The sequence below is a fragment of the Chenopodium quinoa genome, unplaced genomic scaffold, assembly GCF_001683475.1.
Source record: "Chenopodium quinoa cultivar QQ74 unplaced genomic scaffold, ASM168347v1, whole genome shotgun sequence".
NCBI classification, from domain to species: Eukaryota; Viridiplantae; Streptophyta; class Magnoliopsida; order Caryophyllales; family Amaranthaceae; genus Chenopodium; species Chenopodium quinoa.
The window spans coordinates 356,845-375,452 of record NW_018743331.1 but is presented as its reverse complement, the minus strand read 5'-3'; the positions used below and the strand labels follow the sequence as shown (position 1 = coordinate 375,452).

Here is an 18,608-nt window from a genome sequence, read left to right as displayed (position 1 = left end):
TACTTTGTGACTAATAATCTAGTAGGCTTGACTTTGCACGCAGATATCTATAAAACTATAATTGATTTGAGGTGATTCAAGTTGGAGGTGATAGTTGATTTCAATGTCTTTCTAATGAAAGGTCATATGCCTATTTTTGATAAGAAACGAAAAAGTCATTACCAATTTATGAAGAACTGACGATGCTGAAAATTTACTGACGAAGTACTGAACGAGACACATCCATGCCAAAAAGAGGCATGTCCGTGCCTAGTCGGAAATTTCAGGTTTTTGGTCTGCGTGCTTTAAGCGAAATTGATTTATGAAATTCTATATTTCACTATCTATAGAACTATACTAAAATGAAACTTTTTTTCCCTCCAAAGTATTATAATCCCGACCAGTAATTATATCATCCAAAATATAATTATATCATCTAACAAAATTGTTTAAAATACGACTATATTATTTAAAATATGACTCACAACAAGATAATTATATCATCTAAAAAATGTGATTATATTATCTAAAATGTGACTATATTATTTTAGAGTGTCAAACATTGGGTTTACAATAATTTATGTAGACCGGGTCCATACAAGACCTGCTGCCTATTTTGGAGGTGTTACAGTTGGGGCTACCGAGGAGGGGCGGAGGATTTTTAGTTAATTAATTAATTTAAGCAAATTTTGACTTTTGGTACCACCAAAAAACCCTACTTTGATTTTTGATGGTACCCATCTAAAATTAATTTTTATTTTACTACCTATCAAACTCTAAACTTATAGCTATTGGTACTACTAAACGTTTCCTTTAATGGTTAGTTAATTAAAATTTTCTCGTTTTTCGTGTCGAAAATGGTTTCGGTAAGGTTTTTGGGGTAATTTTAGTCCTTAATGGTCTAAATTGAGCTCAAAATTTGAGAAAAAATTACTTGAGTGCCTCGTTTTGCGTGTCATAAAATGTATCTATTTCCATGACATTAATATTATTGTCGCGAAATTTGTTCGGGTAAGGTTTTAGGATCAGTTTTGCCCTTAAGGCTCCAAATTAAGCTCTTGAAAAAAACATAACATAAGTACCTCGTTTGCGTGTCCTATAATGTCGATTTTAACAAGCAAAACGAGAAATTTACATTTTTTTTTTTTGCAAATTCGGAGCTTAATTTATTTGGTTCCTTAAAGAATAAACCGACCCCTAAAACCCAACCCGAACAATTTTATTTCGCGGCTAAAAAAAAAATAATGACAAGCGAATTAATACAAGTATATATTGTATAACACGTAAATCGAGGTATTTATGTTTTTTTTGCCAATTTCGAGATCAATTTGGATCTTAAGGACTAAAATGCCCCCTAAAACCGTAAGGAGATATTTCCCGGCACGTAAATCAAGAAAAAATTAATTAGTTAACCACTACTAACGGAATCCGTTAAGTGGTACCAAAAGCTCTTTTTTTTTTTTTTTTTTTTTTTTTTTTTGACAAGAAGAAAAAGGGATTTCATTAATAAAATATAGTCAAATGACACTTATATATATAATTCTTATGAAATCAAGAATGTCAACACAAGTACACACCTTAAAACTAAATAAATCGTAGATTTGATTAACAATCGCCTTAATAAAAAATTTCATTTGAAGCAATATAATATGTGAGTTCGCACTAATTCGGCTTGAAATCCACTTATGAGTAGTAGTTTGAGTGAAAATACTCATGTGTTCCTCCGGATTCTAGCTTGTAAAGATTATGAAACCCTAGATCTTCAATTTTTTCCATACAAATATAAAAAGAAAATAAATTCAAGAGAAAAATCATCATTTGCAATTAAAAGGTTTTTTGGGGCTTACCACCGGTAAGAACACTAGTGGAAGCCCCTACGTACAAAGATTCACAACTAAGACCAAGGGGAAAGAGATGGTAGAGATGGAGATAAAATGGAGAAGAGAGAAATAAAACCTTCAAAAAAAAATTGAAAAAAACTTAGCAATGGAGGCTAGGAAAATCCTCCCAAGGAAAAAACCCTAGAGGGAACAAAATAAACCTTCCCCAAAAGCTATTATATTAGAATTTGATAGGCAGTACAATAAAAATTATTTTAGATGTGTACCAAAATCAAAGTAGAATCAAATTATCCTTAATTTATTTTTTTTAATTTTTTATATTTTTTTTTTAAAAAAATTTAAATAATTTTGTTTTACCAATTACATCCTTACCCTAATTACGTCTTGACATGTGTTAAATAACTTGTTATAACAAGTTGGATGACCGGTTGGGATCATTGGAATCTAATTCATTCATATTTAAGTTCGGATTATTCTAGTCATTTTAAAAAATAATTGAAAGTTTGAATTATCCATATTTTAAAAAAATAATCGAAAATTGGGATTATTTTGGGCGAATGAGGGAAAATTGGGATCATTCTAGTCAATTCAAAATTGCCCGGAATATGAACTTTAATTTGCCTCATCCGCCTTAATGGTCTCAACCGGTCATCTAATTTGTTATTACAAGTTACTAGACACGTGTTAGCCTATGATTGGTCTCAGCCACTTTAATTGATCTCAACCGGTTATCTAACATTGAAATAATGACATTGGATCTGTCAAAAAATAAATAATACAATGGAGATTATTATCAAAGTATGTTAGTAGAAGTAGTTATTTCTCCTTCAAGATACTAGTATCTAATGTGGAGAAATAATCATACCATATTTCGAAATAATTTCTTATGAATTATAATGATTTATTCACTTCAATTTTTACTCATTTAAATTTATTTAATCTTATATGATCTTATTAAAATTTATTTCGCATTTTAGTGGTATATTGAACTTTAATAGCTATTATTAACCCTTATCAAAACTAGTCTAACTTTAGATTCCTGAACTTATATCAGACAAAGTATAACATATATTTATATTGATCCAAATATTTTTTTTTTTTTTAGTATCATATTATTTAGAAACATATGGATCATAACTCGTGAGCCATTAGGCATTTAGGCCTAAATAAATTGTAGTGTATATTAATTTGAATTTTGGATTGTATTCAAATTAAAACTTGATTGATCACAATTCATACAAATTTGAATAGGATTAAACTTAATATTTCAAAACCAAAAGTTAACAATTGTGATTGAATTATATTTTAACCAAACACCAAATTTTACACTCAAGTTTGATTGTGGAGTGATAGGTTATTTGATATATCTATTTTCAATTGGATTACTGGGATATTGTTTAATTAATCATAATAATAAGTTTGGATCGAACCAATTTTGAATACTTTTTTTTTTGCATACGCGCGATTTGGATTCGGGTTAGTTAGAATTGGGTTTGTGGGGGAATTTATCCGTGAAAAGGATTCTAAATTTCTACCTTGGAGTAGAAAGGTAGTGTTCCGGATGCCAGATATAAACTCTTAACTTTTTTTTTTCATCACTTCTTTTCTAAATGGTTGTTAGTTAATCCTATCATTATATCTAAATTGTTACAAACCAGTTAACTTTGAACTGTTGGAAGAAAAAAGGATAATGAATCCATAATTTATAGGAAAAGTTGCTTTTAATAATACGACCTTTAACCCGTCCGCTAAAAACAAGTCGACCTTTTGATTATCCCAGAATAATACCACCTTTGGGGGGTGTCCGTTTTAAATAGATTATTTTACCTACAACCTGAATGACCGGTTAACAATTTTATTTCATTTTTTATAAATTCGTTTAACACTTTAATTATCTCTTAAATAAATATTTAATTATGATTAAATATTAAAATAATTTTTTTTTTAAAAAAACCCACCATCTCCCTCACTAGCCACCAGCTGCCCAAACCCCTCCTTTTTGCACTAAACCACCATTCTACCACCCTCTTCCCAGCCACCATCCTTCCCTCCTCCCCGCACCTATCCACCACCACCTAGCCACCTCCTCTCCCCTCCCCCAAACGTACGACCACCTCCTCTCCCTCCTCCCCCACGCGCAGCGACTCCTAGCGACGGTACGACCGACGCCTAGCTTCCCCACCACAACCATCCAGCCAGCCTTCATCGCAGCAACTCTCGTATCCCAATTCCGGTTGTCGGGGTTGAGTGAGGGAGATGCGGTGCTGCTGGTTGCGAGGGAGAGTCGGGGTTTGTGAGTGTTGTTGCTGTTGTGGTTAGTGGGTCTAGTGTTGAGGGTTTGTGGTGGTTGGTGTTTTGGGTGGTGGCGAGGGTTTCGTGGTGTTCAGGGAGTTTAAAGGTGGCACTGGGGTACGAATTGCTGTGATTTGTGGGGCTGTGTGGGTGGCGACTGGTGGTGGTGGAGAGTTGCGATGTTTGGTGATTTCGGAGGAGCGAATGGAAAGAGGGGCTGAATTCTAGACGATTGAAGCGAGCGGCTTCTCTGCTTTGGTGGTTGCTGAGGAGCGACAATTGGTGGCGAACAAGGGAGGTGATGGTTGTTTGAGGGAGCAGTACTGCTGTGTTGCGTGGTGGTTTTGGTGTTGTTGATGCCGCTGCTGTTATTGTTGTTGTTGTGGAAATGGGCTGGTGGCAGTGGGTGGGGCTGGTTACATCAAAGGCGGCAGTGGGTGGGGCTATGGTGGTAGGTAGCCATGGAAGGGGTGGCCATGGTGGGAGAAAAGAGATTTTTTTTTAAAATATAAAATAAAACAAAATAATCTTTTAAAAATTAAAAACATTAAATTAATTTTAAAAAAAAAATTATATTTTCTGACCAATAAAATGATGACACGTGTCCATATAACCTATTAATCAGGTTATATTCCTTACGAACAGGTAATAACCTGTTTAAAGCGGACACCCCCCGAAGGTGGTATTATTCTGGAATAATAAAAAAGTGGACTATGTTTTTAGCGGACGGACTAAAGGTCGTATTATTTAAAGCAATTTTTCCTAATTTATATACTTTTCACTTTATTCATTATTGCTTTGGTACCATCAATTCATATAATGTACTCCATACTTCATATATAGTAATACTTATTTTTATTTTCATATAGTCAAATGGTAAAAACTTTAACCAAAATTCTCATTATTATACACCAAAAGCATAGTGTAAGATATTACTAGATATGTCTCAATGTGTGGTTTTATAATAGTCAAATTACAAAGATAAAAAGATTGGTTGATCATTCCTTTTCGCGAATTCTAAGCTACTGTTTGACAATGCTTATGTTTGCTTAATAATAGCAATAACAAGGGAGAATTTGACATTAATATTGCATACTTTATTGTAATATAAATATGACCAGTACTTTTTACATGCTGTATGCTCATATATTTAATCAGTTTTATCAATTGGAGGATTTTTATGAAGGCCGTTCTTGATCGGAGCGGATTGGTCGCTTGATGGTGTACGTGATTGCCATACATAGTGAATTCATCATTCAACCTCGACTTGATGTTGCGTCCTTGTTAAATGAATTCAAGTATGCCACATTTCTCTTCACCCCGTAAGTTGATTGGGTTATCAAGTGACATACTACATACCCTCTTTGGGTTCATACGACGAGTACATGCATATGAAATTTTGTTCCAAGGTAGAGATTGTTGGGTTAGTGTGGCCCAAGCCCAACTTATTACATATCAGGTTTCTAGAAAATTCTCGTATATTGAGAAAGTGATGAAGAATTGTGGAAGAATCTAGAATTGTTGAATGGTTATAAATATTCTAGATTTATGTGGCAACTTAAAGAGTGTATAGAAGATTTCATACACTTCTTCCACCCCCATACATCACCTATATAGATAAGGTGTTAGGCAACATTTAAGAGCATGTATCCACCTACATATCCTCCAATACTTCAATACTATACACTCTTCCCTTCCATACATATCATGATCGGATAAAATTTTATTTATTTTTTACATTAGGAATTCCCCTCGTAAGGAGAGCTTCCGTATGTTTAATTTTTCTTACCCTTTTTTTTAAAAAAAATATCATGATCGGATATTCTACCTACAAACAATATCCATAATCTAATATTCCTATTTTGTACTACTTTTTTTTTTTGATAAATTGTTCCCACGCTAAATATTGTGTGTCCATTTCTTTACTACTTATATTGCCTTTATCTTTCGCCTACTTATTTCCTCAATCTCTACCTTTTTAATTTGCTTCCGTTGTGCACTCACCAACCATAACACCACGACTATTCTGGGAATGACAACAATGCATGAAAAGATGAAAGATCTCCATAAAAATAAAAGTTGGATCTTATTCCACTATCAGAATGAAGCTGATAACCAAGTGGACCTATATCGTGTTAGATTGGTTAAAGAATTTGCTCAAAGAGATTAGTTATCTAATTGTTAGACTTGCAATAGTTCAAGTGGTATTGGCAACGTTTGCTACTGATGAAATGTATATGCTCTAAAAAAAATAAATAAATAAAAATAAAAATAAAAAATAAAAAACCTTAATTTGCAAGTTATACAAATCTTTATATGGTGTCAAAGAGACAATTTTTGGTATAAGACATTTGATCATAAGCCTTATAGATACATTAAACAATTACAAATAAATTAATAATTCTGTCTAAATTAGACAGAAATTTCAGTTCAACAAAGTAAAAAATCATAATTGCTTAGCAAAGAGCTTTAATGAGATCACTCAAATCGATGATGGCAAGGAGTAGTACATCATTTAATATTTTTATTTTAAAATAAATTGTGTTTCATTTAATTTGTTATACTATATTTAGATATAATTCTTAATCTCAAAACATAATATTTTATATTTTATTAATTTAAACTTTAAAATCTTATTCGCCGATTTTGCTTATGTGCCATTTGAATTATTTAATTGTAAATTTTTTTACAAATTTCTTATTTGATTGACTATAACTAAAATTTATAATCCTACATGGCGCATTTAGAAAATTTAATCCCACGTGGCGCTCTCGTACTCGGTAAAAATTTCCCCTTTATATGTATACTGGTTTTATGCCTTTGCGATGCCCGAGTTTTTATTGAATTTAAGATAAATTTTTAATCTATTTGCCAAATTTTAAATATATCATTGATACAAAATTAGTTAAGAATTGATGTGCTTTTGTGACAATTTAAACTATGTAGTAGGCATGTAATGACTAATAATAATATTGGTAAAAATGTTTAAATACATTAAAAATAATAGCAAAGTCATGAAATATTAGAAATTTCTAAAAATTAGCAAAAATAAAGTAAATTAAATTTTTTTTCTATACCCATTGGGTTGACCCGAACCCAAAACTTTGAGGTAAGGTTGAACATTTCTTGACTTGTGAAGTGACCCAATTCGAAATGACTCGTGACCTAACTCGATTGACAGTTCTACATACATTAATAAAGTCATATTACATTGTGAAGTATATTATTTTAATCAATAAGAATATATTATAAATGGATGTGGTACGTTTTGAAGTACTTCCTTCGATCCAAAAAATATTATGATATAAAAAATGAATTTATTTAATAATTATTGAGAGTTGTAACTAATATTTTTTGAAATAAATAAAATTGTAATTCAATTTGTACATATGAAATATTGGTATTTTATCGAAAATAAACTCTAAACTAACAATTTTATCTTAAAATTATATACAAATTTATTTAAAAATAGAATTCTAAAATAACTTTTCTTATCTTATGAAGTTTATCTAAATCTATTTAACGTGGCACAACACTTGACATAAAGTTGAAACGCCAAGTGTTATTGTGTTGTGGCCTAACTAATAAAAGTTTATTATTATTTGATATTTTATCGAAAATAAAACTCTAAATTAACAATTTTATCCTAAAATTCTATCCAAATTTGATTGAAAATAGAATTATAAACTGACTTTTTTTATCCTACGAATTCTATCTAAATATATCCAACATGACGCGGCACTTGGCAAAAACTTGAAATGCCAAGTGTCGTTGTCTCGTGGCCTGGCTAAAAATTTAGCTTTATATATTAGTTATATGATATTAGATTTTAACTACATAAAACACGCTACCTCACCGCTTTCAGTTTCTGTAACTCGGAGCATACTCTCAATCCTACAACCACTGGTTGTATAAGAGGATGCCGCATAATTAATTTCTTCATATCAGACGCTCTGATTATCCCGAAACTGACTTTCAAGATTTTCCAATTCTAAAAAAATAAACGTCTGGGTTAGATTTTTTATGACATAATTAATGTGATGACCAAGTCTTAATGCAATACACATGCTATATTTTGGTTGATATGGCTAAAAAATTTCAAGGTAGTCACTAGCTAAACATAGTCCTATCTCAAATATCTAGACCTGGCAATCTTGACCCGACTCGAATGATCCGACCTGTGACCCAAAAGTTGACCCAAAATCATTGACCCGAAAATGACCCGAAACCAAACTAACCCGACCCGACCAGTTGACCCGATGCCCGAAATGCCCCGACCCGATTGACCTGATCCAAAGTGACCCGAAAGACGAAGTGACCCGAACCGATTTAAACCCGAATTAATTGACCCGAATTGACCCGACCCTAAGCTAAGTGACCCGACCCGAAATGACTCGACCTGAATTGATCCAACCCGAAGCGACCCGATTCCTATAGTGAATAGGGTAAAATAGTGAATTACTGATTTTTGGGCTTCTATTTTTCCTAAGTAATAGGTATTAACGATATTTTTTTTATCTTGTTAATGATTTTACTTTATTTTTCCAACAATTTTTTGTAAGTGAATTTATTTTGGTGACCCCAGTCAAACCTGACTCGACCTGAACTGACCCGACCTGAAATTGACCTGAAAATTAGTCATAAAAATTGATCTGACCCGACCCGAACTGAACCGGCCCAAAATGACCCGACAGGAACTTAACCCGAAGTGCTTACTTGAATTTGACCTAACACCCAAATTGACCCGAACCCGACCCGAATATTTACTGACCCAAAATTGACCTGACTCGAATTGACCAGACCCGAATGACCCGTTTGCCAAGTCTACCGATATCCACCTCAAAGTGTTCTCTTTGATGTGTACTTGACACCTGTCAATGAGTTCTTTAATAGAGAGTTGTATCCACGTCTTATACTTCAAGGCGAATAGTGTAATCCCCCATATTTTTAAATATTTTATAAATGAAATTTTATTTTATTTATAATATTTATTTGTATTTTCCAGAATTTAATTTTAAAAGTTTCAAATTATTAATTTGGGTCAAATTTTTATTTTAGGCTAAATTATTTTATGAACCTATACCGTACAATCCATTATCATAAAAACAAAGCCTAACTCATTTGTTTATTTAATTGGCCCATTATTTTCATGAGGCCCAATTCTACCCTATAATTCTCTCCTATAAATACCCCATGAATTCCAAATTTTCCCCACAAAAAAAGGTTAGTCTTATTTTCTTCCTCCTTTATTTCTTATTATTTTCATAAAGCTTATGTAACTGATTTTTGGGTTTTGGTTTTTATTGCTTGAAATTAGTTTACTTAGTATCAAAATCATGTTTTTGATGTTTTAAACTAATAATTTCATATTATAATTGTTGTTTTTATTTTCAGATTTTATAATCTTAAACCTAGGGTTTTAATTTAGTTAAATTTGTATTTTAGGGCTCTAATGATCAATTAATTTGGGGATTTTGTTCCTATTGAATTTCTAATGATTAATTAAGCATAAAAAAAATTCAGTTTTCCATAATCAACTTATGATCTCCGTTCTTAATTTTTTTTAATCACGTTTAGATTCTAACTGGTCCGATTTTTGCAAAAAAAATAGTGTTTTTCGTGTGTAAACGACGTTTTAATCAAAACTCACTAGCTAAGGTAGTGAGCACCACCTTCTCGTGGACAAATTCAGCCCTTATATATGATTTTTGGGCAGTTTTAGATTTTTAATAAAGGTTTGATGTTATAAATTTTTTTTCAGATTATTAAAAATAGAGATTTGGGGATTTAAAGCATTCTAAATTATGTTTCTTAGAGTTTTGAATACACTACATAACCATTATGGTTAATTTATGTTAATGGTTTTTTTTAAGTATCAAGTTTGAAGTTTAAATTAAATTCCCAGATTTTTGTAATCTGAATTTTATTGTTTTGGTATAAAAAATAATAGGTTTTAATGTTTCTACATGTATATTTAAGCTATTATTCCATTATTACAAGTATGGGTTGTTAAATTTGCAAAGGATGCGTATATAAACTAAATTTTCAGATTTGGTTAGTAGCAAAAACATGCTTTTATCGTAATATTTTTTGGATCAAAGGAAGTACTTCAAAACGTACCACATCCATTTATAATATATTCTTATTGATTAAAATAATATACTTCACAATCTAATATGATTTTATTACTGTATGTAGAACTGTCAATCGAGTTGGGTCACGAATCATTTCGAATCGGGTCACTTCACGAGTCAAGAAATGTTCAACCTTACCTCAATGTTTTGGGTTTGGGTCAACCCAATTGGTTTAGAATAATTTTTTAATTTACTTTATTTTTGCTAATTTTTAGAAATTTCTAATATTTCATAACTTTGCTATTATTTTTAATGTATTTAAACACTTTTACCAATATTATTATTAGTCATTACATGCCTACTACATAGTTTAAATTGTCACAAAAGCACATCAATTCTTAACTAATTTTGTATCAATGATATATTTAAAATTTGACACATAAATTAAAATTTTATCTTAAATTCAATAAAAACTCAGGCATCGCACGAGGCACAAAGCCAGTATATATATAAAGGGGAGTTTTTTATCGAGTACGAGAGAGCCACGTGGGATTAAATTTTCTAAATGCGCCATGTAGGATTATAAATTTTAGTTATAGCCAATCAAATAAGAGATTTGTAAATTTTTTTTACAATTAAATAATTCAAATGACACATAAGCAAAATCGGCGAATGAGATTCTAAAGTTTAAATTAATAAAATATAAAATATTATCTTTTAAGATTAAGAATTATATCTAAATATAGTATAACGAATGAAACACAATTTATTTTAAAATAAAAATATTAAATGATGTACTACTCCTTGGCATCATCGATTCGAGTGATCTCATAAAAGCTCTTTGCTAAGCAATTATGATTTTTTACTTTGTTGAACTGAAATTTCTGTCTTATTTAGACATAATTATTGATTTATTTTTAATTGTTTAATGTATCTATAAGGCTTATGATCAAATGTCTTATACCAAAAATTGTCTCTTTGACACCATATAAAGATTTGTATAACTTGCAAATTAAGGTTTTTTTATTTTATTTATTATTTTTTTTAGGGCATATACATTTCTTCAGTAGCAAACGTTGCCAATACCACTTGAACTATTGCAAGTCTAACAATTAGAGAACTAATCTCTTTGAGCAAATTCTTTAACCAATCTAACACGATATAGGTCCACTTGGTTATCAGCTTCATTCTGATAGTGGGATAAGATCCAACTTTTATTTTAATGGAGATCTTTTATCTTTTCATGCATTGTTGTCATTCCCAGAAAAGTCATGGTGTTATGGTTGGTGAGTGCACAAAGGAAGCAAATTAAAACGGTGGAGATTGAGGAAATAAGTAGGCGAAAGATAAAGGCAATATAAGTAGTAAAGAAATGGACATACAATATTTAACGTGGGAACAATTTATCAAAAAAAAATTAGTACAAAAATAGGAATATTAGATTATGGATATTGTTTGTAGGTAGATTATCCGATAATGATATGTTTTTTTTTTAAAAAAGGGTAAGAAAAATTAAACATTAGGAAGCCCTCCTTACGAAAGGAATTCCTAATGTAATAAATAAAATTTTATCCGATCATGATATGTATGGAAGGGAAGATTGTATAGTATTGAAGTATTGGAGGATATGTAGGTGGATACATGCTCTTAAATGTTGCCCAACACCTTATATATATATAGGTGATGTATGGGGGTGGAAGAAGTGTATGGAATCTTCTATACACTCTTTAAGTTGCCACATAAATCTAGAATGTTTATAACCATTCAACAATTCTAGATTCTTCCACAATTCTTCATCACTTTCTCAATATACGAGAATTTTCTAGAAACCTGATATGTAATAAGTTGGGATTGGGCCACACTAACCCAACAATCTCTACCTTGGAACAAATTTCATATGCATGTACTCGTCGTATGAACCCAAAGAGGGTATGTAGTATGTCACTTGATAACCCAATCAACTTACGGGGTGAAGAGAAATGTGGCATACTTGAATTCATTTAACAAGGACGCAACGTCAAGTCGAGGTTGAATGATGAATTCACTATGTATGGCAATCACGTACACCATCAAGCGACTAATCCGCTCCAATCAAGAATGACCTTCATAAAAATCCTCCAAATGATAAAACTGATTAAATATATGAGCATACAGCATGTAAAAAGTACTGGTCATATTTATATTACAATAAAGTATGCAATATTAATGTCAAATTCTCCCTTGTTATTGCTATTATTAAGCAAACATAAGCATTGTCAAACAGTAGCTTAGAATTCGCGAAAAGGAATGATCAACCAATCTTTTTATCTTTGTAATCTGACTATTATAAAACACACATTGAGACATATCTAGTAATATCTTACACTGTGCTTTTGGTGTATATGAATGAAAATTTTGGTTAAAGTTTTTACCATTTGACTATATGAAAATAAAAATAAGTATATTACTATATATGAAGTATGGAGTACATTATATGAATTGATGGTACCAAAGCAATAATGAATAAAGTGAAAAGTATATAAAGTATGGATTCAATATCCTTTTTTCTTCCAACGGTTGAAAGTTAACTGGTTTGTAACAATTTAGATATAATGAAAGGATTAACTAACAACCATTTAGAAAAGAAGTGATGAAAAAAAAAAAAGTTAAGAGTTTACATTTGGCGTCCGAAACACTACCTTTCTACTCAAAGGTAGAAATTTAGAATCCTTTTCACGGATAAATTCCCCCACAAACCCAATTCTAACTAACCCAAATCCAAATCGCGTGTATGCAAAAAAAAGTATTCGAAATTGGTTCGATCCAAACTTATTAATATGACTAATTAATCAATATCCCAGTAATCCAATTGAAAATAGATATATCAAATAACCTATTACTCTACAATCAAACTTGAGTGTAAAATTTGGTTTTTGGTTGAACTAAGGTCTAATATAATTCAATCATAATTGTTAACTTTTGGTTTTGAAATATTAAGTTTAATTGTCCTATTCAAATTTGTATGAATTGTGATCAATCAAGTTTTAATTTGAATACAATCCAAAATTCAGATTAAAATACACCACAATTTATTTAGGCCTAAATGCCTAATGGCTCACGATTTATGATCCATATGTTTCTAAATAATATGATAATAAAAAAATAATATTTTTTTTATTTGGATCATTATAAATATACGTTATACTTTGTCTGATATAAGCTCAGGAAAATTAAAGTTAGACTAGTTTTGATAAGGGTTAATAATAGCTATTAAAGTTCAATTTACCACTAAAATGCGAAATAAATTTTAATAAGATCAGATAAGAATAAATAAATTTAAATGAGTAAAACTTAAGTGAATAACTCATTATAATTTATAAGAAATTATTTCGAAATATGGTATGATTATTTCTGCACATTAGATACTAGTATCTTGAAGGAGAAATAACTACTTCTACTAACATACTTCGATAATAATCTCCATTGTCATTATTTATTTTTTGACAGATCCAATAATGTCATTATTTCATTGTTCGATAACCGGTTGAGATCAATTAAAGTGGTTGAGACCAATCATAGGCTAACATGTGTCTAGTAACTTGTAATAACAAATTAGATGACCGGCTGAGACCATTAAGGCGGAAGAGGTATAAAGGTCGGATTATTAAAAAATAATCGAAATGTGGGATTAATTTGGGCGGATAAGGCAAATTAAAGTTCATATTCCAGGCAATTTTGAATTGACTAGAATGATCCCAATTTTCCCTCATTCGCCCAAAATAATCCCAATTTTCGATTATTTTTTTTAAATATGGATAATCCAAACTTTCAATTATTTTTTTAAAATGACTAGAATAATCCGAACTTAAATATGAATGAATTAGCTTCCAATGATCCCAACCGGTCATCCAACTTGTTATAACAAGTTACTTGACACGTGTCAGGACGTAATTAGGGTCAAGACGTAATTGGTAAAAAAAAAGAATTATTTAATATTTTTTTTACAAAAAATTAAAAAAAAAATTAAGGATAATTTAATTCTACTTTGATTTTTGGTACCTATCTAAAATCATTTTTATTGTACTACCTATCAAATTCTAATATAATAGCTTTTGGCCTGGGGAGGGTTTATTTTGTTCCCTCTAGGGTGTTTCCCTTGGGAGGATTTTCCTAGGCTCCATTGCTAGGTTATTTACGATTTTTTTTGAAGGTTTTCTTTCTCTCTTCTCCCTTTCACTCCATGTCTTCCATCTCTTTCCCCTTGGTCTCAGTTGTGAATCTTTGTAGGGGCTTCCACTGGTGTTCTTACCGGTGGTAAGCCCCCAAAAACCTTTTAATTGCTTTCAATAAATAAATCTCATCCTTGAAATGATGATTTTTCTCTTGAGTTTATTTTCTTTTAATGTTTGTATGGCAAAAATTGAAGATCTAGGGTTTCATAATCTCTACAAGCTAGAATCTAGAGGAACACATGAGTATTTTCACTCAAACGACTACGCATAATTGGATTTTAAACCGAATTAGTGCGAACTCACATATTGTATTGCTTCAAAGAAAGTTTTTTATTAAGGCGATTGTTAATCAAATCTACGATTTATTTAGTTTTAAGGTGTGTACTTGTGTTGACATTCTTGATTGCATAAGAATTATATGTAAGTGTCATTTGACTATATTTTATTAATAAAATCCCTTTTTCTTCTTGTTAAAAAAAAATAGCTTTTGGTACCACTTAACGTATTTCGTTCTAATTAATATTTTCTTGATTTACGAGCTGGGAAATATTTCCTTAAGGTTTTAGGGGGCATTTTAGTCCTTTTGATCCAAATTAATCTCGAAATTGGCAAAAAAAAACATAAATGCCTCGACTTACGTGTTATACAGTATGTACTTGTATTAATTTGCGTGTCGTTAATTTTTTTTTAGCCGCGAAATAAAAATTTTCGGGTTGGGTTTTAGGGGTCACTTTATTCCTTAAGGATCCAAATAAATTATGCTCTGAATTTGCAAAAAAAAAATGTAAATTTCTCGTTTTGCTTGTTAAAATCGACATTATAGGACACGCAAAACGAGGTACTTATGTTATATTTTTTTTCAAGAGCTTAATTTGAAGCTTTAAGGACAAAAATGATCCTAAAACCTTATCCGAACAAATTTTGCGACAATAATATTAATGTCATGGAAATAGATACATTTTATGACACGCAAAACAAGGCACTCAAGTTTTTTTTCCCAAATTTTGAGCTGAATTTAGACCATTAAGGGCGAAAATTACCCCAAAAACCTTACCAAAACCTTTTTTGACACGAAAAACGAGAAAATTTTAATTAACTAACCATTAAAGGAAACGTTTAGTAGTACCAAAAGCTATAAGTTTAGAGTTTTATAGGTAGTAAAATAAAAATTAATTTTAGATGGGTACCATCAAAAATCAAAGTAGGGTTTTTTGGTGGTACCAAAAGTCAAAATTTCCTTAAATTAATTAATTAACTAAAAATCCATCGTCCCTCCCCGGCAGCCCCAACCGTAACACCTCCAAATCTCCCACTATGGAAATACCAATATAATACGTATAATTATACCGTAGAGATGGATTTAGGCGTATTACCGCCGCGTGATTACGCAAGACTACCAAAACTACTTACTCAAACCAAACTTTGCAGCGGAAAATCAAACTCTTTCTTTATTAATACTTAGTATAAATAGAAACCATTGTCATGAGTACTAAAAATAGAAACAAAGACCAACATTCCTAGATCTAGGTTAAGAACATCTCGGGACTCTCATATGCTCAGTTATTAACTTCACCTGAAAATAGTCAACACTGCTTGTTAATAAGTACATCACTGGATAATGGTTGCAGTTCCAAATCGTAGATGACAAACCGATTATGGAACAAGTGCATGAATATGAAAATCTGGTTGCTGACATTCTAGCTGAGGAGATGAAAATGTGTAAAGTGCTACTAGCTAATGTGCTGATTGAGAAGCTGCCAAAATCTTGGACAAAAACATGCCCCTTCCAAACAGATATTCCTATAAATTAAGAGTCATTTTGCAATACTTCACCACAACCCTCCAAAACCCCAACTCTCAATTCTCATTCACTCTTTTTATTTTTTATTTTTTTGGCACTATCTTCGAAATAACTTTCGCCACCCTATATATATATATATATATAAAAATAACCTCTAATTAACTCCCACTTCTACTATTTTAATTATTTTGTAAATAGCACATACTACAAAATAATTATTTTTCTTGATATTACACCTAAAAAAAAAATACTAACTATTTTATTATATTATCAAATAATATTTTTTTTAGAAACCCCAATATTTAAAGGAATCGATATTATAATTAAACATTTTATTTCCTAACTTTTCAGCACAACACTTGAAAACATCTTTTCTAATCAAGTGTTCTACAACTTTTGCGTTACATTATTTGCTAAGATGCAATAATATTAGGTAATTAAAGGCGCAACCTATGATTTTAGAAGAAAAGAACTTGATTCAAAGATGTCAATTGATTGGAAATCTTGTAACATAAGAACAAGACTGAATACATGCAAATATAAGTAGATAAATTCGGATTCAAGCTAGGTAATTAATCTACTACAAGAATTAAAATAGTGAGGGTAATTGATCTAAACTTGAATTATACCCTGCCTAACAAGATCATTGTAGGTCTTCTTGTTGTAAACGTTACCCTCTGCATCCTCGTATTCCTCGAGTACATCAGGCTGCCACAATGACAGCCCTTTCCTCAGCTGAATCTGCTGCCACAGTTCCTTGGCATCGTCAATTCGAGCGATGTCATGAAAGCTCTTGGTGTTGGGTATACCCAAGCAACTCATCCCGTGCTGATGACGCGCTCCATGGAAGTGCTTTTCATAATCCCTTCGGCCCTTGTAGGTGAAGTTCCCACAAATTTCACACTTAAATTCTTGGTTAAGGCCGTAAAGCTTGTAGAGCCAGTAAGGTATAGGCTTCCCATCCCAACCCAGTGGCAATTTAAGTGGATTACAATCTCTTTTCTCGTCTGCATTATCACTTCCTATGTCATGTACAAGTATCTCATGATCAGCATCACGATCACGAACTAACTCATCGAAAGTCATCCCCTGCCTGTTCCTAACGCGTTCTCTAGTCCGCTCAAGAACGTCTTTCAGAAGCTCACACAACTTGTTTACTTTGGCTTCAATTAGTGCAGTTTCCTTACAGCAGTAGTCTTTTTCCTTCTTAAAGTGCTTTCGGCCAAGCTTCTCTAGAGGCGTATTCTTCACAAGTAGAAGTCTCTCCGCTCTTTGGTAGACAGTACCACCAGATTTAAGCCCCAAAGTGTTCAATGCCTCGTTAAGCTTCATCGGTCCTAACTCAATTAGACTCTCAACCGTGCTACATCCATCAAACTGCTCGATAACATCATCGACAGTAGTCGTTGTCCTAGGCCGCTTTTTTCCTCTTTCAACTGTCCAACGCTCCTCAAATTCAGATTCCACGCTCTTAAAAACCCTGTCTAAGAACATCAGGGGCTTCGTACGATCCAAGAAAGACATCAAGTAAGCGAGCACACCCTCCCTATACTCCTTGTATTGTGCAGTTGCCTTGTATTTGGAAGGAATCGTATCAATTGCAGGAAAATTATCAAGATAAACCACATAATTGATAGGGTGACCAAATTTAGAATTGATATACCTGTTATAACACTCGTGTAAATCGACATATTGTCCGAAACATTCTTCACCACTGAAGGGTATCTTCATGTTTTGTAAATTAGCCAACATCTGCTCGTACTGTTCCCCATCACGGACCACCGCCTTGGGGTTTTCTCGTATCATCACGTCTCTCAAATTTGATTGATTTTTTTTTGTTTCAAATCAAACAAGTTTCTCTCGTAAACTAATAAACCTATTTTTATTATAGGGAAAGTGAAGGTCGGCTAATCAAATCCTATCTAGTCATAGTTTTTAGATAATATAAAAATTATCCTAATAATATGCTAGCACGTGTACATAACATGAAAATTATCTCCAAATATTAAATTCGGAGTACTAAGTATATTTAAATCATTAGTGTAACAACTTTGATTGGATAAACTTGAATAGCAAACTAAAAAACCAAATGGCAGCAAAAAAAAAATAGGCCGCAGGTCTTGTATGGACTCGGTCTACATAAAATATTTGACACTCTAAAATAATATAGTCACATTTTAGATAATATAATCACTTTTTTAGATGACATAATTATCTTGTTGTGAGCCATATTCTGAATAATATAGTCGTATTTTAAACAATTTAGGCCTTGTTCACTTCACCTTAAAAAAATAATATTAAGTAAAAATAATTTCAGTTCAGTAAAAATCAGTTTTAATCAGTAAAAATAAGTTCAATAAAAATAATTTCAGTTCATTAAAAATAATTACACTTCAGCAAAAATAATTTC

The 18,608-nt window shown here is 31.5% G+C and overlaps 1 protein-coding gene across 2 annotated transcripts; it reads right to left on the bottom strand.

The window, feature by feature from the left end:
• Window positions 1-16,663: 16,663 nt before the first annotated feature.
• Window positions 16,664-18,087, bottom strand: LOC110737654 (splicing factor SF3a60 homolog). 2 transcript variants are annotated; one of them, XM_021917987.1, is made up of 2 exons: window positions 17,862-17,980; window positions 16,664-17,770 (listed from the first exon to the last, which is right to left on the bottom strand). In XM_021917987.1, the coding sequence occupies exon 2, from the start codon at window positions 17,720-17,722 to the stop codon at window positions 16,811-16,813; it is 912 nt and encodes a 303-aa protein (XP_021773679.1). In that variant the 5' UTR covers window positions 17,723-17,770; window positions 17,862-17,980; the 3' UTR covers window positions 16,664-16,810. The 2 variants fall into 2 exon arrangements, with proteins under 2 accessions (XP_021773679.1, XP_021773678.1); XM_021917986.1 differs by having other exon boundaries at window positions 16,664-18,087.
• Window positions 18,088-18,608: the final 521 nt, after the last annotated feature.

Excerpts from the sequence above, each read along its gene's own strand:
- LOC110737654 (XM_021917986.1), bottom strand. The coding sequence starts at position 18,004 with ATGATACGAGAAAACCCCAAGGCGGTGGTCCGTGATGGGGAACAGTAC.